At 36.3% G+C, this 27,644-nt stretch overlaps 1 protein-coding gene across 1 annotated transcript in view; it reads right to left on the bottom strand.

Annotated features, from left to right (window-relative positions):
* Nucleotides 1-3,593: 3,593 nt before the first annotated feature.
* Nucleotides 3,594-27,644, bottom strand: part of SLC15A5 (solute carrier family 15 member 5) — a 92,434-nt gene continuing 68,383 nt past the window's right edge. The window contains 2 exon segments of the mRNA XM_004435506.1: nucleotides 3,594-3,741; nucleotides 8,586-8,694. Of these exon segments, the coding sequence (XP_004435563.1) occupies nucleotides 3,594-3,741; nucleotides 8,586-8,694 (257 nt within the window).

The raw sequence follows: 27,644 nt of genomic DNA, 5'->3' as shown, positions 1-27,644 counted from the left end.
CCTTAGAGGAAGTGGAGTGAGGGGGAAGAGATGGTAGAAAGGTGCTTGTTTTGGTTACCCACTTTGTCAGGATCTCTAATCTTGACATGGTCTCTCCTCTCATTCTTGTTCCCTTTTGGATGACGTAGAGAGTGCTTTGCCTAAGTGGTTGGGGATGATCCAGTGTTGGTGACAGTATGAGTGCTGTTTGTAGAAGGAGCTGGCACTTTAGAGACACACAGACCAAGGTTCAAGTCCTGTCTGTGCCATCTACTATCTCTGTGACTTGACAAACCACTTAATGTCTCAGAGGTACAATTTCTCATTTACAAGATGGGCATGCCAAAATGTGCCGACCTCCCAGGGGTGTGGCACTAATCAGATGTGATGATACGTGTGATGGCAACTTGTAAACTGTAAAGGGTGACATAGATATGAGTTATTATTAGTGGTTCCTGTTTTTTTTTTTTTTTTTAAAGATTTTATTTATTTTATTTTTCCCCCCAAAGCCCCAGTGGATAGTTGTGTGTCGTAGCTGCACATCCTTCTAGTTGCTGTATGTGGGACTCGGCCTCAGGATGAACGGAGAAGTGGTGCCTCGATGCGCACCCGGGATCCGAACCCGGGCCACCAGCATCGCAGCGCGCGCACTTAACCACCAAGCCACAGGGCCGGCCCATATTAGTGGTTCCTTTAATTCCCCTGCTCCCTACAAGCAGACCTGAATTTTAGCAGCACCTGTGTGCTGTCATCACTTGGCTGTTGATTTTATTTGAGGGCTTTACTCATAAGCCTGTGACAGGTAATTGTACGCCAGCTTCTCTTGCAGGGGAGGTAGTATATGCCCATTGCTGGACTGGTTGAAGCTACTAATGCTGAAGCTCTCTTCTTGTAAAACAAGGAATCTTGACAGTGTTCAGCAGGGGTGGTTCTCCTTCCTTCAATTTGTAAATCACACAATATTAATAGGAAACTTTTTGGAATCATGAGCTATTTTTTGATGATTTTGTTACTCTGATAGTCGATAAAACACTTTCAGAAACCAAGAGAACTAGAGGTTGGCCAGGGTGGAATGAATGCTATAAATCAAGATTACCTGAAGGGGATATGAGAGATAAGGGATTAAGCTGAGTAAAGAGATAACAAGAGGAAGTATCCTAGGAGCTTGGAAAAACTGACCAACTTCCAGGAACAGATTTCTGAGTGTTATTAAAAAAATCACTCTAATGGAAACCTTTTCACTAGCAAATTTGTGTAATAAGAATATGGTTTTCTCAATTTCGTATACAGGCTCAGTGTAATAGACTTTTGGATGTATTGGATTAAAGTGTTACAAAAAAAAGGAAGAGGAAAGAGATGTCACTGTCAGTTGTGGACAGAATCAGATGGGGTCAGACCTGTGCTCTGCGGGTCACAAAAAACATTTTCAAATACCTTGCCTTTCAGGTCTCAATCATGGACAGAAATAGAGCACAGAAGGTACTTCTTAGGGAAGACTTCATTTTTCCAATCTTTCACAACTGAAAAATGGAGCAAATGAGTGGCTGGGGTACAGACCCTTGGCATCAAGTAACTGAGAGTAAATGGAACACTGCAGGGACACAGAACTTTGCCTGCCACTGAGCATGTTACTGGAGAAATACAGTACAGACCCAGCAGGCTTCTGCAAACAACGCATCCCTTTAAGTTAATTGGTGTTATATAGAAGCTGAAATGCTCTGCTTATTTACAAAGCTACAGATTTATGGAAGGCAAAACCAATTACACTTAATGCCTAAACTATTCCAGGTGCTCAATGATCATGTTGCTAGGCACTAGAGAAGAAACTGCTGTGTGAATGCATCCTGTTCCGAATGGAAGCATGTTGTAGTTACTGCAATTTAGCTAATCACGAGTGTCAACCTCAATGTGAGAATTCTAAGCTCTTCTGGTCTTTGCTTTGGGTCAACTTTATAATTCTGTAGATCTCTTTTCATCTCTAAGGACGAGTGAAAGCATAATGAGTACTTTTTTCTATTATGATGTAGAAATTAAGGAGACGAAGGCAAAGTTTAGGGGAAAAAACAACAAAAGGCAGACCCTTCTAACGGTAAGAGAGACTGATAGAGTTTCTCACTTGTACTGAGGTGAGGTGTTTAAAGACTTCTTGATCTTTTGAGTGTTCATTAACCCAAAATGCAAACTTGGCATTTAACCATTTGTGGCAAAGAAAGCTTTGATGGGCATATCAGGGGTTGGCTTCATTGTTTTGTCAGAGAACAAATACTAAGAAAAGAAGGATTTGAAAAAGTTACAGGGCAAGAATTTATGTCTGTAAGAGCTAGTCTTTTTATTTGTCCTCACAACAAACAAGCAAATAAACAAAAAATAGTTGGAGTAAGAGAAACACCTGGTGCTTTACAGCTGCTCTTTTGCAATTAAAAATGCATATCATATCTAATCAAGATGAATAAATTTTTTATTCTGCAGGTCTAAAATATTTTACATATGCACAAGGGAGGTGCTTAATTGCAGGATCATTTGCAATCAGCTGATAAACCTACCCATCCTATCCAGCATGAACTGTCTGGAAGGCAGTGGTGCTCCAATTTTAGGGAGCCTAAGAATGATTGGTGTGTTCGTTAAAACCGCTGATTCCTGGAAAAAGAGTTATGTTAAGGCAATCTTTGGTAGGGGCCAGAAAGATTCGCCTGGAGCAGGTGGTTCTCAACCAAACTTTGACAAGAGCTGCTACAAAGGTACAGGACATTAGTTTTATTTGACACTAGTCTATTATTATTATTATTATTATTGATAAGTTTCCACATTTCTTTGCTTTTATGGGAAGACTCTCTTTTGGAAGACGATTTTCTGAATGCATCTGAAATGACAGCAGTAGAGACCAAAAGATGTCATTTGGGTTAGAGGATCCCTTTAAGCTTCTCCATTTGATTTGATCCCTAACCCTCCCTTCCACACTCATTTAATCTTTCTTAATTTTCTTCTTTCCTCTAATCTCAATAATTCCATCGTTTACATTTATTTTGTAACTTCTTCAGTATGTGAATATTCTCTCTTTGTTAAGGACCTCTATTTTAGTAATGTTGCTTTTCAATTCAGAGAAAATTTCCTTAATCAATTCATATCTTGATAGTGTCATATCAAGATCAAATATATTAAAATCATATATAGATTGATTATTTACTCAGACAGCATATGATCACGATGCCCGACATGTAATAAGTACTCAATAAATGTATTGAAAGGAAGAATATTAGCATACTGTTATTTTGATTCTAATGGCACGTTAAAACTAAAAAATATCATATATGTTGCTTTTAATGGCTGAACCGTTGTAAAAAGTTGTAAAATATTGTGATGTATAGGAAACTGACATTTTATTGTCATAGAGTAATCACGGAGACTTTGAAATTACTTTATTAATTCTAATGCATAACATGTCAATGCAAAAGCATAATAGTTCACTAGAGGAGTCATAATTAGTCTTTGTAAATAAAGCACATAGATGATATTCATAAAGCCACTCCCATACATATTAGCTCTTAAACTGAAATCCATAAAGTGTTCAGCTGAAGAAAACTTTGCGCATAAGACAGGTAGAGTCAAATATAGTTTCATTGGGCTGTCTCCTAAAGATCAATACTTGAAGAAAATTCCTGTGTACTGCCATAAAATTTCAGAGACTTTTCATGGAGGAGAAATGTTTCTTCAAGATTACTTCCACTGACGTTCTGGGCATTAAAATGATTTAGATTACAACATCTAAAAAAGCAAGCAAGCAAGCTTTTTTTAGGACCACATGCAGATGACTGGATAAATCATTTGCTTTGCTCTCGTGCTTGTCTATCTTTTATTACGGGCCCATAGATACTGGCGCAACAGTGATGATTATTTAAGAGCGCTCCTCACCAGAACAGTCTTTATGAAATAACAAAGAGTTTTAGTAAATATTAAGGTGTCTCATAAGGACCTTTAGATGGCACTCTTACAACCTGCAGTGAGTCTGTTAGTGAGAGAGACGGGAAAGTCTGGAACCCTATCAACTTTACAGATTCATGGTGGCCAGCACTCATGAAAAGTTTTTCAGATGTACTGGGAATTTGTAAATTGGGTGCTGAGACTATGTGGAAAAGACCATTGTCAAGAAGAAATCAATGAATATATTTGTAGAATGTGTACTCTCCACCCCACCCCGACCCAAGAAAAACCTTGTTTTCCTGAGTGTCTTCTAGGTACCAGGCACCACGCTAGGGTACTACACTCACCCTAACTAATTGAATTCTCACTACGACCCTGGAGGGATGGAATCACCTGCATTTCACAGATGGGGAAACTGAAGTTCTTTTTTTGTGTGTGAGGAAGATCAGCCCTGAGCTAACATCCATGCCAATCCTCCTCTTTTTTGCTGAGGAAGATTGGCTCTGAGCTAGCATCTATTGCCCATCCTCCTCTTTTTTTTCCCCAAAGCCCCAGTAGATAGTTGTATGTCATAGTTGCACATCCTTCTAGTTGCTGTATGTGGGACGCGGCCTCAGCATGGCCAGAGAAGGGGTGTGTGGGTGCGCGCCCGGGATCCAAACCCGGCTGCCAGTAGCAGAGTGCGTGCACTTAACCGCTAAGCCACGGGGCCGGCCCTGAAACTGAAGTTCTGAGAGGTTAAATTACTTGTTTAGGGTTCATATGAATAGTAGTTGGCAGAGCCTGGGTTTAGAACCAGAACTCTCTTATTCTGAATCCTGGCCTTTTCCTTCTATGGCATCTAAAGACAAATTATTTTCTTAAACACTTTTGAGCAAGCTCCAGGAGGGTAGGAATTTCAGAGTCCTTTATTCACTGCTGTATTCCTAGTGCCTTGATCAGTGCCTGGTAATAGCAGATGTCCAGTATGTATTTGTTGAATGAACAAATGAATATGGGCTACAAGTTTTATTTTATCAAAAATATATAAGTTCTGGGGTCAGATATCTATTTTTTTATTTGTGAAGGTTTCCAAAGCTAATTTTACCTTCTTTTCCTTCTCTCGATATATCACTAAAAATAACTGTAAGAGGAGAATATGCTTGAATAACTGGTCATTTGCCTCTGATTTATATTGCTTTCGATAATTGTTACAGGTTATGCACAAAAAATTACTGATATCATTGACAAAATAAGTGCAATGATATCAACTTTATAAGATGTGTTTAACAACACTGGAGGGACAATGGTGTCGTTATAAAAACAAATATCCTTCTGTTCGCTTCCCCCAGAAACATCTGTAATACCTTTTTATTTTAGCATCCAATGTAGGATTCATATTTATATTAAGCACTCTAGAGATGTTTATATAAAACTTTTCAGCAAGGAAAACACATTTCATCTACGTACTTCCTTCTCCCCCAAGCTGGAGAGCCTTGAATATGACATGCCACCATTGCTCTCTTTCAGATTTGACTGAGGAGAAGTCTAACATAGACAGAGGCGAGGGGCTGGGGCTTTTTGGCTACAAATGAAAGGTAAGTCTGGCCTGACATTCATGGATAATTTTAACTGTATTCAGGTGATATCCCAGTGGCCCTCACAAGATTAGTTTGGTTCTAGAACTTAGACTAGGATTGCATCACACTAATATAAACTTGGTATGGGGGTACCCTCAGGACTAACCAGACCTAATTCCATGTGTATATTGGTAAGGATGCTGTTTTATAATTAATCTACTGCCCTCAAGATCTTGGGCACAAGAATAACTTGGGACTGTCCTGTTCTTGATAGATATTTCACAATTATCCAGCTTTGAACAGATACGCCTTTGAGTTTGGTAAAAACTGGATGTGTATTGAGATCAAACACTATCTGATTCATAAATAGTATGTTTCAATAGTGCTGTCCCCGGGACACCTGTGTTTCCTCCTGTTTCTTTGCATACTTATTGTTCATTCATGTTTGACAATAACAATCGGTACAGAAATAAATCGGAATCAGGCACGCCACACTGTAGACACTGATCTTACTGCCTTAGATTCCATACAATATCTTGTCTAACCCTTCTGTCTTGGCTCATCCAATCCCACTGGCAAATAGATCCTTATGTGTGCTTTTGCACGAATGTAGTTGGTTTTAACTACTTAATCTCTGCTGGCAAATTTTCCAGACTCTTCTTTCTTCTGATATGTGACATCCATTCTTTTCCCGTGGAGTGGCTGATTAACAGGTGGTGGTGAGTATAGTTACTTTAACTGAAAGGACTGGTTTCCTCCCTACCCACCAGAGTTAGGGGGCTGTCAGAGAGCAGGTAGAGGTCTCCTCTATGGCACCTAGAAGCAGCACAGTACAGGAGAAAGTGTATGGGCTTTGGAGACAAACAAACTTGGGTTTGAATCCTAGTTGTGTGTAGTAAATTTACTTACCCAAATTTTCACTTTAGTTTTCTTATATATAAAGTAGAGTGATAAGATCTATGTAACAGGAAGGTGGTGGACATTAAATGAGGTTATTGGTGTGTCTAAAATGCTGCCTAAGACACAGGAGTGCTCAACTCATGCACAATTAATTTATTTCCTTTCTGCTTTGTTTCATCCTCTCTCTCTTTTTTCCTTCTCTCAAAAAGTATGCAAGAGAAAAGAAAGTATATCGGAGATGGAGAAGATTTTGTAAGAATCAGATTTACTTCTAAATAAATCCTGCATTATTACTTAGTCCCTTCTCATCTTTGGTTCCTCCGGTCTCTGGTGCTTTTATATTTTTATTTTTGCCTCCTTCTCTGTACCACATTCTACCATCCTTCAGTTCTTTATAGTAACTCACTTGCTTGATAGTCATAGAAAAAGAATCACACTTAAATATTTTAATTTGAGCACTAGATGTTAGCTCCATGTAGACTGGTACTTTGCTTTCTTCAATTCTATTTTTCTAGTGCCTGGAACAATGCTCAGTATATTGGTTGAATGAATGGATGAAAGAATAAATGAATAAGCTAATAGATTCTGGTTCCAGTGCTAATTCTACCTGAACTCAGCCCCTAATTATGGTCATTTTGGCCACACTTCAGTATGAGTCTAGAAGAAGAATAAAAAGGAGGAAGAAGGGAGCATAAGGCATAGTATGAGGCCGTTATTATTACTATTGCTAACATTTTTAAGCCTTTACTCACCCTCGCAGCAACTTTATCGCACAGCTACTATTCTTATTGTTTCTAGTTTAGAAATGAAGAAACTGAGGCTTAGCAAGGTTAAACAGCTTGCTGAAATTTGCACAATTAAGTTATGGAACTGGATTCAACGGAGCTGACTCTAGAGATTGCCTTTTAAACTACTTCATGCAAGACAAGGGTCAAACCTTACAGTGGGAGAAAAAGTAGCAATTGAGAAACAGTACAGGTCTGTGAGAATTGGCAGTTGGGCACCACTGGTGTGTTTGGAGGCAACGGATGGAGGGGCAAGAGGCCTTGCTTTCAGCTTCCGTTTTCCTTGTTGACTGTATTTTGCCATAAAGCTAAGGACATTCCTGCTGGATCCTTCTGCAAGGTTCTCTGATTTTCTGATTTGGTTTTCAGTCTAAGAATGAGATGGGCATTTTAGAAAAATTATACACTGTGGAGAGTCCATTTGATAACTTATACACTTTGGAAGGTAAGAAATTTAAAAATTCAAGGAGCCATTAAAACTTTTGATTTTGTCATTAATTCTGCCTTGAATGGGATTTAAATGCCTCTCTCTTATATTGGATCATAAGCTCCATGAGAGCAGGAACATAGGTGGCACTAAACATTTATTGACTTACCGACTTTGTGTTCTTCTAGTTGACTGCAGTACCCATCACATGACTGATGTTCCAAAAGAGATTTATTAGATGAATAAAAGAATGACTTAGGCAAGGGAGAAGTGACAACAGATGGGATAAAATACTACTACATAGATAAATGAATGGAGGAAAGTGAGGAAAATGAAGATCTGTTTAGTTCCCACTATGTGGCAGACATTGTGCTCTGCCCTTTATCAAAATTCATCTCCCTAAAGTCCTCAAAAGGTTGGTATTACTGTCTTTATTTTATATGTGTAAAAACAGAAGCTCAGAGAGGTTAGACAGTTTGCTCAAAAGCACACAGCCATCCAAGAATATGTCAGTGAGAGAGAGAGGTGGGCTGGCGATGGACGAATGGTAGATGATACATATTAAGTCACTGAATGGTCTCAGGTGACTGACTAAATGATTTTGCATAGTGATTGACCTTGAAATGCTACTGCTGATTTAAAGGCCTGAATGGAATCCAAATCCTAAGCATCATTACATTTCTAGCTATTTGTTTAATGATATTTGCTTTTAATGATAATGACTCATTCATTCTTGTTATCATTATGGTTATTTCTAATTCTAAAATGGTACTAGATAGTTGGAAAAAAATCTTGTTTTAGAACATGTTTTAGAATTGAGTAAAGCACTCTTTTATTATAAGGATCGAAGGAAAAAGCAAAGTCTAAATTGAAATTTCTTGCTCTGAATAATCTGTTAAATTTCTCTAATATGCTAATTTGTCCAGTCATGGTGTACGGGATTCCCATTGGCTCAGTGATGGTTCCCAGATCAATATTTCATAGATTCAGAAATTGTTCATCTTACCACACACTTACCTTTGTGAAACACTCCAGAATCCCAAGATGTTCAACAATGTTAATGATGCCAAGAAGAAGAAGAAGCTTTCTAAATTGCCTTTGTTTAATGTGTTTGGAAACCAATTGCCTGTTTGGAACAAATGTAATTGTTATTCAACTGCAGAATTGTAAGTTTCTGTGAATATTTTATCATTCCACAATTCATAGAGCCTTATTCGCTTCAATAATATCTACAAAGCAAAAAAGCTGATTTGAAACTCATAGTCAAAATTCACTTAATTCTGTAATTAACAGTAAAATGACAAGCAAAGCACCCCAAATATTTTGAAGGTCAAAAAAATTTAATTTGCATAGCACAATGTAGGTGTCAGAAGAACTGGGCTGTAAAAGTAACCCTGATTATGCTATTAATTTGCAGGAACCATGTTTGTCTTATTCATCCTTGTATTTCTAGTAACTATAACAGTGCCTGGCACATAGGGATTGTTCAGTAAATATACATTGACTGAATGAAAAATATTTGCCATGACCGGAAAGTCTATTGCATATGCTAATTGTAAGGTTAGTGAGATAATATGTGTAGATGTCAGATGTTACATTATTTTGACAACTTAGATAAATCCAATGTTACCTTATTATAATATCATAGACCCTATTGGTCAAATTACTTGTAATCTCTGGTTGCCATGAAAATATTCTTTTGACCTGATGAGTAATTCCTTCAATTTAATACTTCAAAATAAAATGTCTCCACTTCCTTATGATATCAAACTGGTATATATGAAACTATTACATGAGTATATATGAAACGATTACATGAGTATATATGAAACTATTTAGGATTCAAGGTAATTGCTTTTACTTTGCTCCTAAGTTTTGACTTTTGCTTTGGATCTTTGCTAGAGTGCTCTCTCTCTTTCCATATCCAAATCTATATCTATATCAATATCATCTGTATCTCTATCTTTACACACACACTCAATTTTTCTTCAGTGGGTTTTGAGATATTATTATTTAACACATTATATGAAATATAATGTATTATGCATGCAACACTTATATACTATACTTTTAAAACAGCAATGGTATCTCAATATTAACAAATATATTACAGATATATAGTATTACAGAATGTTTAAAAGGCAAAATCTATGTTCACCGAGAGAACTTAAATTCAATGCTGTTCTGAATGGGCAGAATATTTCCAAAAAATATTATGCATTATGAGAACAGGCACTGATCATCTTTGAATAGTCAGATGCCAAGGTTTTTGGCATTTTCTTTCTTTTTTATAAGAGCAGCTCCTACAATAAGTTGTGAAGAGGGGTGTGGGGCCAGAGCAATCATTCTATGTGCCAACAGACGTGGTCTTCAGTGCCATCTTTGGCACAAGGGTTGCAGCTTGCTTCCTGAACTAGAAAATGGTTCTTTGCCTCTCCCTTGACAGTGCATACTTTTAAATGGGATTTGAATTAAATGCTCTGTTCAAGGTTGATAGTCAGCAAGTGCATAAGTATGACATCTATGATTAATTGTGGCACTTCCCATTTAAAGCTGTTTCTCGTCTGTCCTTTAAATTCCCAATGACTATTATTATGAATCAACTATGAAAATTAGCTTGTGCCCATTATAGTCTTGGACCTATAAATGGAATCTGGTATTGAGTTTAAAGCTATTTTGTAGTTTTGTCTTCCCCATTTTATTAATTTGTGTTCCATTACAATAGAAACTTATGATTTTATTGCTATATTGACATGATGCCTTCATCTGTATTTAGGAGCAGTTTCACTGAATGTTTCTCTCTATGTCCTTCTATTGGGTATTGTATAGTCCTCTTAATGTATGTGTGTGTGTGTAGAAACTAAACATTTGATTGTTCTTGAATGGGGGACGTTGGGGTGGATGTAGAGGTAAGATGAGATAACATCACACTTATTTTCATGAAGAATTAAACCATCCTTCTAAGCCTATTCAAACAGTCCTATTTTCTTATTTCTCTTGAATTAATATCCCAACCATATTTCTCTCCTTTTCATTTCACATCAGCACTTTGTGTGCCATGCGATTATACCATTTTATCACTGTGTTTCTCTGGCAAGAGTAAGACGAGTTTGCACAGAGTATGTGAAGTCTCAGAATTAACATGACATTAATTCTTCTTGGAGCATGAATTTTGGTCCATAATAAGTAATTGAAAAGACTATCTTTATGTTATAACAAAGTCAGATGAGGGAGAAGAATATAAATTTTATAAGATCTTTAAAGGTAAAACATAATATTTCTAAGAAATTGTGCAATTACAACAATTACCAGCGTATCAGGAGACAGAACCTCTGGGCATGCCAGTGTGCTTGTGTCTGTCATTGCCGATACTGTGGTAGGCACAAACGAGAAGCATTGTGGCTTGGTGTTACGGGCATGTGAGGTGACAGAAGGATGTTATACTAGAAAAGTTAGAGAAAGGCAGTGGAAATTTACTAGTAACACAAAACATTTTTTGAGTGGAGTTATTTAAAAAATAAAATGAAAGATTGCCATATCAACTACTCAAATGCCTGATAACGCTCTTATATTTCTTCTTGAATATCATTTTTAGTGCTCAGCTTTCTTCCTAATGCTGATCTTCATTCTAGTCCCCCCTTTTTTTGCCTTATTTAGCTATAATTTAACATTCTCTATGTAGCTAATTCGTATGGTGGGCTTCTTGGTAAAGAGAACAATCACTTGAATTGATAACGTGGAACAAACACTAGCATCAAGTTGAACAGAGAGATTCTTCATGAAACATAAAATTTGCTTTATTTATGTAGAAATTATCTGTCTATGTAAAGAGATAACATTGAGTATAAAAAGATATAGAAAGAGCATGGGCTTCAGAGTCAGGGAGAGTTTTGAAGTCATTGTTTCTATTATTTAATAGTTTTGTTGTTGGGCATTTGCCCAGCTGGATCACTTCAACATCGGTTTCTCCTCTCTAAAATGACAATACCTCTCTCACGGAGCTGTTATGAGAAGTAAAAGAGATAATAGATGTTAAGGGTTGGAGACACTCCATTAATATTAGATGATCATCTCTCCCTCCCCACTTTAGAGGAGCTCATACAAAATCATGGAGACTGCGCTTGATCTTGGGCCCATTTCCTGTCAGATATTTCTTCATGTTCTGTCTGCTATTTTTTTTTTTTTTTATCATTATCCCAGGACTGGTCGTAAAATGTTTCATTTAACATTGTCAGTTGACTCAGCTCTTAGGTACTATAACTTTATTTTAGTAGCTTATAAACTTTTATTGTCATAATTCACATTTGTGCCATTTTTCACCTGACATTTCTCGCAGCTGATTGAAATCAGGAGCATCTTTGCAAAAAGGAGACAAAGTGAAGACTTTAGCTCTAGAATGGGACTAGCTAAACTCCAGATCATAGCTTGGGTGGACAGGAAGGTTAACAACATGAGAAAAAAATGTGCCACACAAAGATTCTGGGGGATCACCAAGTGCTATTTGTTACTGCTCACGGCGAAGCCTGGTTATATGCTTTAATAGTGTAACCAGCTAATTAGCAACGATTGTTAGACTATTGAGGTGATAGAACACTCCCAAAATATATGGCATTGTTAGAATTCCCCCAAATATCCTCTCCTCAGCTAGATTTATTTGTCCATTTGAAAATCATTTGTTAAGAAATTTTCATGTACCAGGGAGGGAATGGGCATTCCAAGTTGCTTAAGAAAAGGAGCTCATCACTCCAATGAATCTTCATTTATACCTCAAAAAAAAAAAAACAAAAAAAAAAAAAAGGAAAAGAAAAAGAGCTCATAGATTAGTAGGGGAGACATGCTAACAGGTAATTACTATGGAGTATTAGACCTTATAGATATGAAATAGAATGTTTCTATTCATCTTAAATTATCATGGTCATTTTAGAGACAAAAGGACTACAGAATTATCTAGACTAGTTCTTGTATTTTACAGATTAAAGAGTAAGAGCACAGAGAGGTAAAGTGAAGCATTGCTCAGTAGAACCCTCATCTTCTTACTCTTACAGCAAGAGTTTTACGACTTTTATGACTTTCTTTAACATCTTCTCAACAGTTTAAAAACGTCTGGACAGAAGTCTTTGAAATAACCTATCCATATACCTCTAAAATACCTGAGACAACGTTTCTACCTAAATCCTAGGATTGACATTCAACCTATTGTGAGATTCTTGGAGTAATTTACCCTAAATTTAAGGCTGTTGAAATTGGATTAGGAAACACATATAGTGATCCCCACATGCCAAGATATTATAAACAGCACAAAGTTGCTAATATGAAAGAGGAATATACTTTATTCCTGTCCCATATTATGCCCTACATTGTAAGACCCCAAAATTCATGTGCTGCCTTTATGTCTTTGAGTCTCACAGGGCCCCAAAGGCCTAAGCGTGTGTTTCCCTGCTCTTGTCAGGTATGCTCCCCACCCAGCGGGAAATTCTCCCCACCTGGCTAGCTCCCCTATTAGCCAGACAAGCTACACTCTACCCAGTCCTCAACCTAACAGGTTTCACTTCTCTACCAGCCTTCAAATTGTTCAAACAAGCAATCAGATCCTCCTGCAGGAACCAGAGATCACCTCACCTTTTTGTTACTACAAAGCCTGCCCCCCACAGACCCTGCTTGTTCACTCTGTTCCCAAGTACAACCCCCGTGTGGCTCTGCAAGGCATGTTCTCCTCCTTGGGCTGTGACTATATGTGACTAAGAAACTGCTGTCAGTCTCATCTGTCCAGTGTCAGGTGTCATGTTTTCAGCCATTTTATACTATTTAGGGTGGAGGATCCCTCCCTTACCAATGCGGTGGATAGAAAGTAATCAGAGCATGCCCTCACCACAGAAGTAAAGGTCAGTTCTAGACAGAATACTAGTAGCTGCTGTTCCTCTACGCATAATTACTGTTTTGGAGAAGAGAAGATCCCTCCCATATAGCCATCTAACCAGTACCTGGCACCAAGTACCTCTGCTTCTAAACTACACTGGGGAGTGCAGCTCCCATAAACCATGAGACAAGAAGTAACGGGAGCATGCCATGGTCGGGGGGACACTGCATCAGGAAGTGTAGTTCCCAGAAGTAGAGCATTATAGATGAAGTGAGTTCTGGGGAGCACCTGATAGTCATGCATGCTTATTACTGCAGTGTATAATCACACCACTGATCCGAGTGTTGCAGAATGAGAATATGGTGTAAAGTTCTCACTTCAGCCCAGCAGTCTGCCTGTTGCAGTAACTTGGGTTTTAATGGGTCACTTTAACAGAAGACTTTAGCAAAAATATGGAAAATGACTAGGGCTAAGGAAATCCATTCACATTCTCAGCTGATAAATACTGCCTCTCAGCAACTCTCCTCTTCCGAGGATAAGTATTAGAATAAAGGCCAATATGAGGAAGGAAAAGTGACTATAATATATATTATAACTGTTGCCTCCAAAAAAATGCCCCTAACACAAAATGACAAAGGTTAAAATAAATAATAATAATAATAAGGAGGAACTCGTAAGGAAAAGACAAAAATGAAATAGTGGAAAATACTAATTTTAGGCAAAGTGATTCAAATAAAAAATCATGTCAAAGGGACATTAAGGACCTTTGATATTCATAAAAAACCATCCAAATTGAAGATATATCAATTAACATTCCTTAAGTAATGAAAACATAACAAAATCTGTTGGAAATACAGGGATAAAAACAGATAAATAATTCTTGTGAATGAGTGATATTACACTTTGATCAATTTTTCATAGAATAGGCAGAAAATGAAATGATGGAGGAAATTAGAATAATGTAGTTGATAAGAGTTTGATAAAGATTACAACATCGTTTAGTCCAAAGAAAGAATATACTCTCTAATAGAAGTTTAAATAACATCAGAAACAAACCAAATCTCCTAGAAATTGAAGATACTGCTCCTAAATAACTAGTTGGTCCAAGAGGAAATGAAACCCACAATCACAAATTACTTAGAAAATAAAGAAATGAGGAAATTGCATGTACAACTTTAGGGATACTGATATAACTTCTACTCAGAGGCACATTTAAAGGCACACATGTTCTCATTTTTAAAGTAAGAATGAAAATAAATAAACTAAACATTCAACACAAAAAAACTAGAAAACAAGACAAATCTAAGGAAAGTAGGAGAAAGGAAATAACAAAGAAGAGAGCAGAAAATAAATATATTAAAGTATATTACATATCATAGTTCTAAGAACTAATTTATTGCAGGAAAATGTAACCAAAAAAAATAAAACTGACAAATCCAGTCAGAATACATACCAGAAGGATGGGAGGAGATAAAATGTTTAGTTTTGAGTATGCTATGTTAGTGTCAAAAATCTTATTGTAAATGCAGTGCTTATTTAGGAAAGCATTAATTATGAAAATTAAACCAAGAAAAAATGAAAACTCTTAATGGCAAGAAATAGTGGGGAAAAGTTACCAAGAATTATTTCTAAAAGAGACATTAGGTCCTGAATGTGTCTTTTAATGTTCATGGAAGAAATGAATCTTTCCTCTAGATCTTTCCAGAGAGCATAGCAAAAGGATCATCAAATATTGACACTACCAAGTATTGTTGATCCCATGTATGTAAAGATGATTTAATATTGAAAATCTATTAATTACATATAATATAATGTGAGAATCAGTAAGAAAACCAAAAGATGATCTCAAGAGCTGCTTAAGAAGCATTCAATAAAATTTAACCTGATTTGTTTAAATCTTAGAAAGCAAGAAATAGAAATTTTCCTATGATAAAGAATATCTTTTAAGATTATCTTTATAAACCTACAAATATGCTTACTAGACAAATAAGAGAGATTCATATTAAGGTCGTATTAAGATTATGATCATGAGATCATATCTTTAGAAACCTACAAATATGCCTACAAGACAAATAAGAGAGATCCATATTAAGGTTATATTAAGATCATGATCATGAGACCATATCTTTATAAACCTACAAATATGCTTACTAGAAAAATAAGAGAGATTCACATTAAGATCATAAGATAAAACATGACTGTATTCTTGTATTAACATTACCCTGGAAGTTCTGTGTCTTGATAAAGAAGCAACGCATAGGAGTTAATATTGGAAATGAGGATAAAAAATTATATTTATCTTTAGATAATTTTGCTGTAAACTTAAAAGGATCAACTGAAACACTCTCACAAATTTACTGAGAAAGTTTATGAAGTTGGATGCAAGATAAAGACATAAACATTAGTAATCTCTCCATATAATAGTGATTATCTCAGTGAATTGTGATGAGGCAAACCGATTCAATTCATAATAGCAAAAAGAAAAAGAGCATAAAATGCCTATAATAGCTCCGACAAGAAATGTTCAGGATATAGGTAAAGAAAAGAAAATCTTACTGAACTGAGTTTGTAAACATTGAATAAATTAAAAAGTTATGTTATATACTTAAATGGAACACTAAATATTGTAAAAGCTTTATTTTTTCTAAAATTAACTAGCAAGTTTTATTCATTTAAACAAAATAAAAATGGGATGTGGGGAAAACTGATAAAATGATTCTAAAATTTGTCTGGAAATATAGACTATAGGAAATATGATTTTTATAAATGAGGAATAACCAAAAGGAGAAGTATGATTAGTAGTAACTGATACGTAATATATACCATGAAATTGTAATAATTAAAAGAAAGGTGGTACTAAGCTAAAATCAAGAAGCAGCTGAAAGGAACAAGACAGAAAGGTAGCCCTAAAACAGTCTTAAGTTCACTTAAAACTAAGAATATATTAAAATAAACATCACTAACGGATTATTTTCATATAATGTGAAACTAACTTCACAATACGTCATGTTATGTTGTGAAACTTGGTTATTTGAAGCAAATATGTTTTCTTTACTTAACACAAAAATAAAGTCCACATGGGTGGGAAAATTATATTTAAAATATTAAACTGCAAATATTTCCACAACCATAGGTAAATACTATGAAATTAATCCCAATGAAAAAGGTTGATAGATTTGATTACATATATCAGCAAAACTTGCATAAAACAAACTCATCTATAAAATTAAATGTTCAGTTAAAACTGGTAAAATATTAGTAATAAACATGACTAAATGGTGATATCCCTAAAGTTTAAAGAACATATAAATCAATAAGAAAAAACACAAAATAGACCAAAAGAAAAATGGACAAAGAATATGATTAAGCATTTCATGAATGAGAAAAGATAAAAATGCTCATAATGTTAAAAATTTCAATTTCCCATTCTAAAAAATACAAATTAAAGTAACAATGGAATATAATTTTTGCCAATCAGATTGACAGAGATCAAAATATTATTATGTTCAGGGTTGAAATTAATACATTGAGACATGTACTATCTTACGACAATGGTGGCGTGATTGATGCAACCTATTAGAAAATAATTTGGCTTTACCTCTCAATAGTCTTTAAAATATTTATCCTCTTTGAAAGACTAATCCCATTTCCAGAATTCTATTCTGAGACAGTAAGTGTGTACTTAACGATTATACAAAAGAATGTCACCTTAGTAATATTTATAGCATTGAAAAATTGGAAACAACCTAAACATTCCTTAACAAGGAAAAGGCAAATTAAATCGAATATACATCCATCCAATGAAATATACCATATAATTGTTAAAAGTGAGCTTTCTTCATTTTTCTTTGGTAAATAATTTATAATGACAAGGAAATATGCTCACAATATTTTTTAAAAAATCTTTTTAATTCTGACATTCTCTGACTTTTTTTTTTTTGCAGGGAAAGATTTGCCCTGAGCTAACATTTGTTGTCAATCTTCTTTTTTTCTTTCCTCCCCAAAGCCGCCAGTGCATAGTTTTATATCCTAGTTGTAAGTCATTCTAGTTCTCCTACGTGATCTGTCACCATAGCATGGTAACTGACAGAGAGGTGGTGTGGATCTGTGACCAGGAAACGAACCTGGGCCACCGAAGAAGTGAGCACCGAACTTTAACCACTAGGCCATAAGGGCTGGCTCTCACAATATTTTTAAGGGAAGAACAAAAGGTGAGTACTTAATACAAATTTGTTTCTTGAGCATTCAGCAGGGTTTATTCAGACTCTAATTTTGTTTAAAATATACGTGTATAAATTTAATACCTACACACACATGAACACAAATAGAAAAATATTGAAAGACAATTTACCCAAATAATTGCCATCATCCTTTCGGTCTTTTCTTCCCTTCCTTTGATAGTTTGGATTTATTTCATCATATATTACCCTTACAGCAAAAAAAAAAAAAAAAAAACCCATAACTGAAAACCACTTCATCAAACATACTTTTGGGGAACTTTGACTTCTAAAAATCATTTCTGATTTATTATAAAACAACAGAAAGGGGTGGTTTTCTGTCACAACCAGCTCTTCTTCAGCATCAAAGTACTGGACAGCAGCCTCGATATTGCAATTTGGAAGTTATATGCTATCTATAAAACTGTCCGAAGATATTATTTTGGAAATCATAATATTCCAAGTAACAATAACCAGTTGATTCTTAACCCTAAGATTCACTCACTTCAGTGATATGTCATTGTATTCCCTACTGAAATCTCAGATTTACCAAATACCTCAAGTATACAAGGCATTATTTTAAGTGCTATAGCATATTGCTTTTGATTAGAGGCAAATTTCTGCTATCTCTCTTTTTATTTTGCTGAGGAAGATTCACCCTGAGCTAAAATCCGCTGCCAATCTTCCTCTTTTTTGTGTGTGTAAGCTGCCACCACAGCATGGCCACTAACAGACAACTGGTGTAGGTCTGCACCGGGAACTGAACCCAGACCGCCAAAGTGGAATGCGCAGAACTGAACCACTAGGCCGCCGGGGCTGGCCCTCTGCTATCTCTTTTTGGAGGAAGATGCAATATTTCCCCCTTTTACTAACTACTGTTTTATTTTGAATGTAATGGAACTCGACAATCTTAAAATGTGTCTTTTGGAATCTCTTCAAATAATAGTTGGGCACAGCAAGCAATCATTTCCCTTCAGACTTCATTAGATTTTTTTTAAAGTTACTTTTTGTAATGCTGGTGATCTCGCAAACATCCAAAATTGTTGAGACAAAACTGAAATGGGTTTTATACCTTACTTTATCTAGGCACATCTATCCCTTCACTATGTGCTTTTTACTTGGGAGGGAAGAAGTATGCAATTAAAAATATGTAACAGTCCTTCTCCAGGGTGAATGCGCTTCTGTGCCACGGGAAATAAACCCTGTGCAGTGAAAAGAGCTTTGGAATCAGGAATCCACCATTGCTATATGATTTGGGCAACTTATATAACTTTCTGAGCTCATTTTCCTCTTATATGTGATGGGGCTACAAATATCTCCCCCCAAAGAATTGTTGTGAAGATTTAATGAAATATCTTTGTGAAATTCATATAGCAAGGTCTGCATATAACTGACACTTAATAAATGTTAATTTCGTTCCTTCCTCCTTTCAGTAACCTGATTTAAATGCTTCATTTGAGATTCACAGCTCTCCTACCTGAGTTAATTTTTAAAACACATTAATTTTCATGATACCTGAAGGAAATAATACCTAACAACTATATTCTAACTTTGGCTTTCCTACCACTTTTGTGTATTTATCTAATAAGTACTCAAATTATTACTATCCTCAGTTTACAGACGAGGAAACAGAGGCACAAAGAGGCTGAACTGTTTGCCTTAAGTCATGTAAAGGAGACAGAATAAATATTTGTTGAATGAATGAGTGAACTGAGATTGGGCCGTGGATCTACACATGCTCAATACTTTGTTCTCATAACAATGTCTGCATGGAGACTTTAATTTGCATTTCCACTTCTTGGGAATTGCAGATAAAAATGAAGTCAGGTTGCTGTTTCCAGGAAGGGACACTGTGTCTTTCAAAATTGTAGAGAAATCACTGTGCATTGTTCACCTGAAAACTGCAGAAAGAACGGTCATGGGTGATATTTGGAATAACAAGCTTTCTTATAAGGGTGAGTTCATTCTCTTGAAGAGCATTGGGAGGTAAAAAGCCATCAAGATAGTGTGTTCTCATGATGATTTCAATGAATTATCATGGAAATGAGTTTTAGACGAGAGGTAATGCTTTGTGATAATAGCGCGATAATGCCATTAGCTATGAACTGTAATTGTAATAGCATTAGTCAAATGAATGTATCTGATATTAATTTGAGTGTCAAATATTTCTATAAGGTTCTTCTTGTTAATTAAACATCAGCCTTGGTATTATTAATTCAGTATCTAGCCAGTGCTTGCACATAGTAGGAACCCAATATGTGTTTGTGGACTGAATTAATAAATCAATCTCTAAGTGGAGCTATTTAAAATAGTAAAATGTTGAGTTTAAATAATAGCATGGATATGGCAGGAACTGATTTATGCCCAATATCTACTTGCTTGTACAGTCTGTTCTTTCATTTGCAACTCCAGTTAGCTAATGGTGTAGACTTGTTAATTTCGGAATTTGAGAAGAAAGCTTTTCTCATTGTTTTGCATATTTGGAAGGAAATAGCCTATAAGATTTACCTCAAATTACTTTAATTCAAGAGTAAAGTTTGTGCCTTTCCTACTGTGTCTTGTGGTCTTTAGACTATTTTAAATCTACCAGACAGCTTCATGCCTGCATTGAGCACCTGAATATCACTGGGCAAAATCATGCTTCAGGTAGTTTGGTGTCACTCTTCGTGATCACCAGCATCAATTGGGCCTTCAGCATGGCCAGCAATCTTGACACTTCTCTTCTAAATCATCTTGTCTTGCTCTTGCAATAATTAGTTTATATGTCCCTGCTCTTCCTACTCCTTATTCTCATCCTAATCCTCTTTTGCTCTCATGAATGGTAATGGGGAGCAGAATATGCCACCTAGAAATGTGCCACTTTGGCATGTGGATTATTTTGAGCTGAAGGCAGTCAAGACCCAGAAGACTTAAGAAAAAGTTTTACCTCTCCCTTAACTGCCTAAAAGAATTTGGATAGGGGGCCTGGCCCAGAAAGAGAGCTATTACCAGAGATAACTTTTATCTTAAAGACTTACCTGCATGGCAGGGCAAACAACTGATTGCCAAATATCTGCTCTTCTTATCTTCCTGTGAATTGCTCTCCTCTCTTTTGAAGCTCCTGTCCCATTCCTTAGCTCAGGATGGCATATAAGCCTTAATTGCCTGACTGCCTTTCAGTCTCATATTTTTATGAGGCTCCTGTACATATGAAATTAAATTTGTTTTTCTCCTGTTAATCTGTTTTATGTCAACTAAATTATTAGACCAGTCAAAGAACCTAGAAGGGTAGAAGGAAAATTTTTCTTCCCCAACAATGGCTTGCTGCATACTTCATAAAGCAAATTGGGACCCTTGAAGGGGAGGCCGTAGCATCTTTCCAATAGCAGAACTATACTTCTGCTTGTACCTGCACCCATCCTCTCCTTTCTCTCTTCTGTTTCAGTGCAGGAAAGAAGTATTCACCTTCAGAAAAAATCTCCTTTCTTTCTCTTGCATTTTTAACTTCTCCATTTATACCAGGTATTTTCATCAATTAAATACTGTCAAGTAGCTCTCAAAACAAAAAAAAATCTTGAATCCACATCTAAGCTTCCCAAATAAAATACAGTTAAATTTGAATTTCAGAATAACAATGAATTATTTTTTAGGATAAGCATGTCCTGAATATTACATGAACAATTTTTTTCTGTGTAAAGTATGTTCACAATACTTCATGGGACATACTTATACTAAAAAAAATTATTCATTGTTTACCTGAAATTCAAATTTAACTGATGTCTTGTATTTTTATTTGCTGAATCTGGCAAATTACCCACATCCCCATCTACGCAGCACTTTATCTCTTAAATCCTCTTCAGTGCCAAGTTCTTTAAAAGAGGTTTTTACATGTGATACCTTTATTTCTTCACTTACTAGATACTCTTTACCCTATTCCAATCTGTTTTTCATTTCCTTCTCACCATTGAAATGACTCTTGCTAAAGTTATCAGTGATCGTAATGTTGCTGAATCTATGGATACTTTCCATTCTTCATTCTACTTGATCTCACAGTGACGTTTAACAGAGTCTACCATTTCCTGTTTGAAATAATCCTCTCTTATCATCGGTGAATATATATATGCATATACATGCACATATTTATGTATATGTATATTTTTTTCCCACATCTCTGGATGCTACCTTTCTTTCTTTGGCAGGGTATTTTTCCTCCATCTAACCTCTAATATTGAGGCTTTTCAGGTCTAGGTCCTGGGCTCCTTTTTCTACTCATTCTTAATATTCACACCAGGTAATTTCACTCACTTCTATGGGTTCAACTGCTATTTTTGTGCCGAAGTTCTCATATTTATATACGTCACTCAGATCTTTTTTCTGAGCTCCAGATATTTCTATCTGGATGTCTCATAGGTATGTCAAACTTAATGTGTTAAAAAATGAATAGTAAATGGAATCTTTGCCCACCCAGTTGCTCTCAGCAGAATCTGGGATTCTTCCTTGATACCATTCCTGTCTCCTGCATCCTACTGCCTCCTGACTATCAAAACCATCACTAAGTACTATTGATTCTACCTCTAATATCAAGATTATATCCATTCATTTCTCTCCATCTACCTACTTCCTCTCTAGTTCATTACTACTCTATACTTGCCAGGATGACTTCAACTTTGCCCTTCCTGCTTCTCCCAAACCGTTCTTTTACTCTTCCAAATTATACTGCATCCACAGTCATCTTAAAACACAAATAGATCATGTCACTCACCTGATGCCTTTATGATTTCCTATTGCATTCAAGTTAAAAAAATCCCTGTAAGCAAAGGTCCTGCATGCCTTTGCTTCTAACTCCTGAGCCTGACTTCATGTGATTCTCTTCTTTGCTGAGCATTTTCAAGTTTCTAATCTTCTCTGGGTTCCTCTGATGTACCTAGTGATTCTCCACTTCCAGGCCTTGGTATATGTGCCCTCTACCAGAAATACTTCACTCCTATGCTCACCAAGACAAATACCACTTATCCTTCTAGTGTCAACTTCAGTAGCATTTCCAGGCACTCTTAGTGTGAACATGGATGTGTATCTAACTCTATCTACACTTATAAATGTGCCATGCAAAGGAAGCTCCACTAATGACGTGGGTCCGTGAGGCCAAGAAGAATCTCAGAGCGCTTCTTCATTTCATCTCATCTCAATCTGAACCTGGAACTGAAGCTGAATAGGACAACTGAGCTCTGCATTTATGGAACACATTCTTTTACTGAAGTGCCATTATTAAAGTGCCATACCAGATCATCACATCCATGATAATACTAGCCTACTTGGAAAATGTTGAGATACCACTCAAATTACAATAACCACCACAACACAAATCATTACTTTTGTGCACCTTTGTTTATCTGGTGCTTTATGCCTGTTTCTTCTTGTCCTCAAAGAAATCTCGGAAGTTTTAAGTGACACCATTTTAGAGAAGGAGAAACTGAGACTCAGAAAAGTTAAGTAATGTGCTCGTGATCTAATAGCTTATTAAGGGCTGAGTTGAGTTTGAACTCAGGTTTGTCTGAGTCAAAGGTCTGCCCTTTCTTCCTCTTCTTGTGAGCCAACAGCAATGTATAATTGCTTTCCATGGTCTAAAGGGTAATTTGGGCTCTGCTCTAATGTTGCTGTGAACTCTAAGGCCTCTGAGCAGGTCCCAAGGTTTCCATAGAGCCAAAAGTTGAGGGTATGGAATAAATTGTTCCTGAAATACATAACCCTATTTTACAAGGAGAACTCTGCGTCTAATTCTGACTGAGGACCACGAGCAGGATTTGCCTGTGGGAGCTACTGGGGCCTGAAGAGTTAGCCATGGGAGCACTGGCACTAAACCAGTTGACAGACAAGTAGAGTACGCGCCTGGCTAATGGTAGATTATGGGGTAGCAGGCCACTTCTTTTCCCCTTTGGCTCTAAAAATCTGTCATCTCAAAATCCATATGAAGTGGACCCGAGGCATTGTGCTGAGTTTGAAGAAATACATCTCTTAGAAAATAGGCATGGGCCCATGAAATCCACTTGAATAGCTTTCCAGATGCATAAATATTTTCTTCTTTCAAGTTTCCTGTAACTGCAAATTCCTGTTTCAAAAGTGACTTGGTGATTCATGCTGACATGGCTGTCAGTGGCATCAATAGTCACAGATATTTAAATGAGAATTTTAAAGGATCACATTTTTAATTTAAAATGATCTTGATGGGAATTAAACAGCTAGATTCTTTGCTCCTTTCCTGAAATCTGAGGAGGAAGGACTAGCAGGGACAAGAAGATGTATACCACGACCTCTTGATTCTGCCCAATTATCCCTTTTCTTTTAGATGTTTTCTTTTGATCTTTCAGTCACCTGCATGTCCATAACTAAGATGTCATTTTTCACTGAATTCTATTTTGTTATTTTTGTCAAAAGGTAAGCTCGAACTCATGAGTGTGAGAAAATTGATATGGTCACTAATGCGATATAGTCGCAATAAGCAGTTTGACTGACTTCTTCACTCCCTTATATTAGCATTGCTACTTTTAGATAAACTATTCCTGAAATGATTAGTGTAGGAGGATGGGTTTAGTCTTGTATCTTCTCCTTTAAAGCACTCAGAGTTAGAGATCCCAGAAGGATCAGTTTTCTCGCTTGTACTGAAAATGTCACTCTAACAGTTATCTGTCTGCACAGTCAAGTTTTGAGAACTCTTTTGAATTTACCACATTCACACCATTCTCCATCATGGTGCTAAAAATGACTAATGCAGCTTGGAGACTGGGAGACTGTGATAGCTGATCATCTTTTCCAATCATACACTAACACTGACACACACACTCACATACACACATGCTCAGCTGACATGAATCCTTAAAGGTTTAAAATATCCTATATGCTAAATGGAATGCAGAGGCACATGGGATGTCTAGACTTATAGTGTTGGTCTCACTACGGTCGTTCTGTCAAAAAAATTGATCTGGTTGTTTGACTAAATAGACTGATCTTGTTTTTAACTAAACGAACCACTGTTAATGTATGACAATTTTTAAAATGATCTCTAGCATTAAATTATTCAAACACCTTATTTAATTTTATCCTTTCATCATCTCTGAGAAGAGTGAAGTGCACCATTCCCTTTTTTAAATAAGAGGAAAAAGTCTTGGAGAGATGATGACCTACCCAAAGTCATGCATATAGTCAAAGGATCACTGTCTTTTAGGGGCCAAAATTAGTCACTATAAGCCAGTATTGGGTTACTTGAAACAAATAACCTAGATGAACTTCATTTCCTTTCTTGATGAATGCTATTCTGATGGCTAAAGGGACTGTCATGAACACAGATATATCCTACTCCCAGAAAACCAGATGACAAAGTCTCCTGTGATGTCATTCGAGGAATGATGGAGAAGTATGTGGGCTGAATGGTAGTAATTAGGTGAAGTGGGAGCTGATTACATCCAAAAGGGGAGGATTAGCTGATTGTCATTAACTTGAAGTGAGGTCTCTAGGAATTTTCCATAGGGCTCTATTTTTGGTCCTGTCCAATTCCGCAGTTTATTAATTACCTGGAAGAAGTCTAAGAACTTGCTTACTAAATTTGCAGATGACACAAAGCTAGTAAAGAAGTAAAGACTAGTAGTTCACTGAATGACAGAATCAAGTTTTAAAAATGTCTGTTATTTAGGAGGGTGGGTTGACATTTATTAAGGGTGAAGATAAAGTCTTGTATTTAATTAGGAAAAAAAATTGTGATAAAATGAGTGGAACTGAGCTGAGAGCAACTACTAAAAATAAAAAAAACTTAAGGTTTAGTTGACCATAAGAATCATGCAACTACTGAAAAAGTCAACACAGTCTCTGTTGGGATCCAGGGAGAGAAAGAAATTGAGAGAGCGAGAAGAGACCAGGTTGATAAAAGTAACATCTATTCTGGTTGTACCCATCTTGAGTATTGTGTTTAATTCTGGAAACCATATTTTAAGAAAGACACTGGCAAATTTTTATTTGTTTTATGGGTGGAGGGGCTTTGATAGTCAAAAGTCAGGGAATCATGCAATATGAAAAACTGGAGTGGTTTGACTGTAAAATAGAAGGTGATCCTAATAGCTATCTTTATCAAGCACTTACTGTCTGTATTAATTACATAATCCTTGCGACCACATGATGAATTATTTATTGTTGTTATTGACGTGGAAACTGAAGACAAATATCTAGACTACCTGGATTCAAATCTGGGTAGTCCGACTATAGAACCTACTCTCTTAATATTGTACCATGTTATTTCTCTGAATATTTATCAAATGTCTGAAGAGTTGCTATGTGGATAGAAAATTAGACTTATTCTGTAGAGCATAGTTATCAACAGGTGAGCAGACTCAGGTGATATCTCAAAGTAGAGAATTTTTCTGGGCAGTAGAAGATGCTAGTACATCTTCTAGTTTTTGGTACAATGGTAGACTAGATGACCTCCAAGGTAACATCCAATTATAAGAGTCTAACTTTTTGGGATATGATTTGATGTAACACAATATTATTATAAAGAGAAAAAAAACCCTTAAAAGAAGAAGTAAATCAAGTTAATTAGTGGTAATTTAAACGGTGTTCTCTTGAATACAAGTTTAAAGAGTGCCCCACCCCACATCCCATGTTGCTAAGATGTCCTTACCACGTGTCCTTGGTAAACCTCCTTTCATGAGCACCAAACTCTGCCAAAAGTGTATAAACTTTTGTTTATCCATCTTTTACTATATTTAGATATTATCAATAATATCCTATATGCAGACCCCCATCCGTGGAGGTTATATTGTAGAAATAACAATGTCATTAAAAAGGCCTTACATTGGGTGACTCCTAATAGCTGTTTGGTGTATGGAAATCAATGTTAGCATTGGTTTCAGAATGCTGAGAGTGTCAGATCTCCATCAGATACCAGTTGTGATGACTGGAGCATTCCACTTCTTTTTTCTGCCTTAATTGTTACATTTAGAAAATAAGGATAATAATACTACCTTTAAAGATTGTTGTTATAGATGCGATAATGTATGCAACAGCTCTTAACATACTGTGACAATTCTCAATAAAAATTTAGATTTTCCCTGAAATGTATTTGCAAGAATAGTTGTGTGTAATAAAGAGTTTGCCTGACCTTTGTCCCTGGCTCCTGGGAGGTAAACTCTAAACCCTTTGAATTTCTTGAGTGGTTGGAGTGTCTTTATATTTCATGGTGGGCCCGTCAAGTCCTACCTGATGGTTTACACTAAAGAGATGACTCAGAATGGGGGCTGGCAAGCCAGGAAGACCAAACATCTGATTAGAGGATTGGGGCTTTGTGCTACATGATATCAGCCCAATCTCTGGGAAGGAAGGGAGGCTGGAAATTGAGTTCAAACACATCGCCAATGGCTCAATCAATCCTGCCTACATAATAAAGCCTCACTAAAGACTCTGGACACTGAAACTCAGGTGAGCATTCCTGGTTGGCAATACTCTGCATATTGTCACACATTGATGTGCCAGCTGGGTACTACAAGGCTGAGGATGAAGAAAGTTTCACTTTTGGACCCTCCCAGACCTTGTTCTATGCACTTCTCCCTTTGGCTTTTTCTAATTTGTATTCTTTGCTATAATAAAGCTGTAAACATAAGTATTGTGTTTTCCTGAGTTCTGTGAGTCGTTCTACCCAATTATCAAACCTGAGGGAGTCTGTGGAGACCTCCAAATTTATAGCCAGCTTATCAGAAGAGATGGCAGCCCTGGGCACCTCCAAACTTGTGGCTGATGTCTCAAGCGAGGACAGTCTTGAGGAGAAAACCTGTGAAGTTTGGCTTAACTCTGGGTAGGTTGCTTAAGCATGCATATGAAAAATTTAGATTTATATAAAAGATAAACTAGTAGTAATATTTGACTTTTCAGTTCTTCTAGAATATCTCAAATGTGGTTTGATTATAGAGATTTATTTTTTTTAGCAAATTTTCAGAAACATCTTCATTAAATAACATGAAGAAAAGAAACATATGTTCAACA

The sequence above is a fragment of the Ceratotherium simum genome, chromosome 17 (genome assembly GCF_057802395.1).
Source record: "Ceratotherium simum simum isolate JZ-2026a chromosome 17, ASM5780239v1, whole genome shotgun sequence".
In the NCBI taxonomy this organism is placed as follows: domain Eukaryota; kingdom Metazoa; phylum Chordata; class Mammalia; order Perissodactyla; family Rhinocerotidae; genus Ceratotherium; species Ceratotherium simum.
The sequence above is the reverse complement of the archived record's forward strand: the minus strand, read 5'-3'. Positions and strand labels throughout refer to the sequence as shown.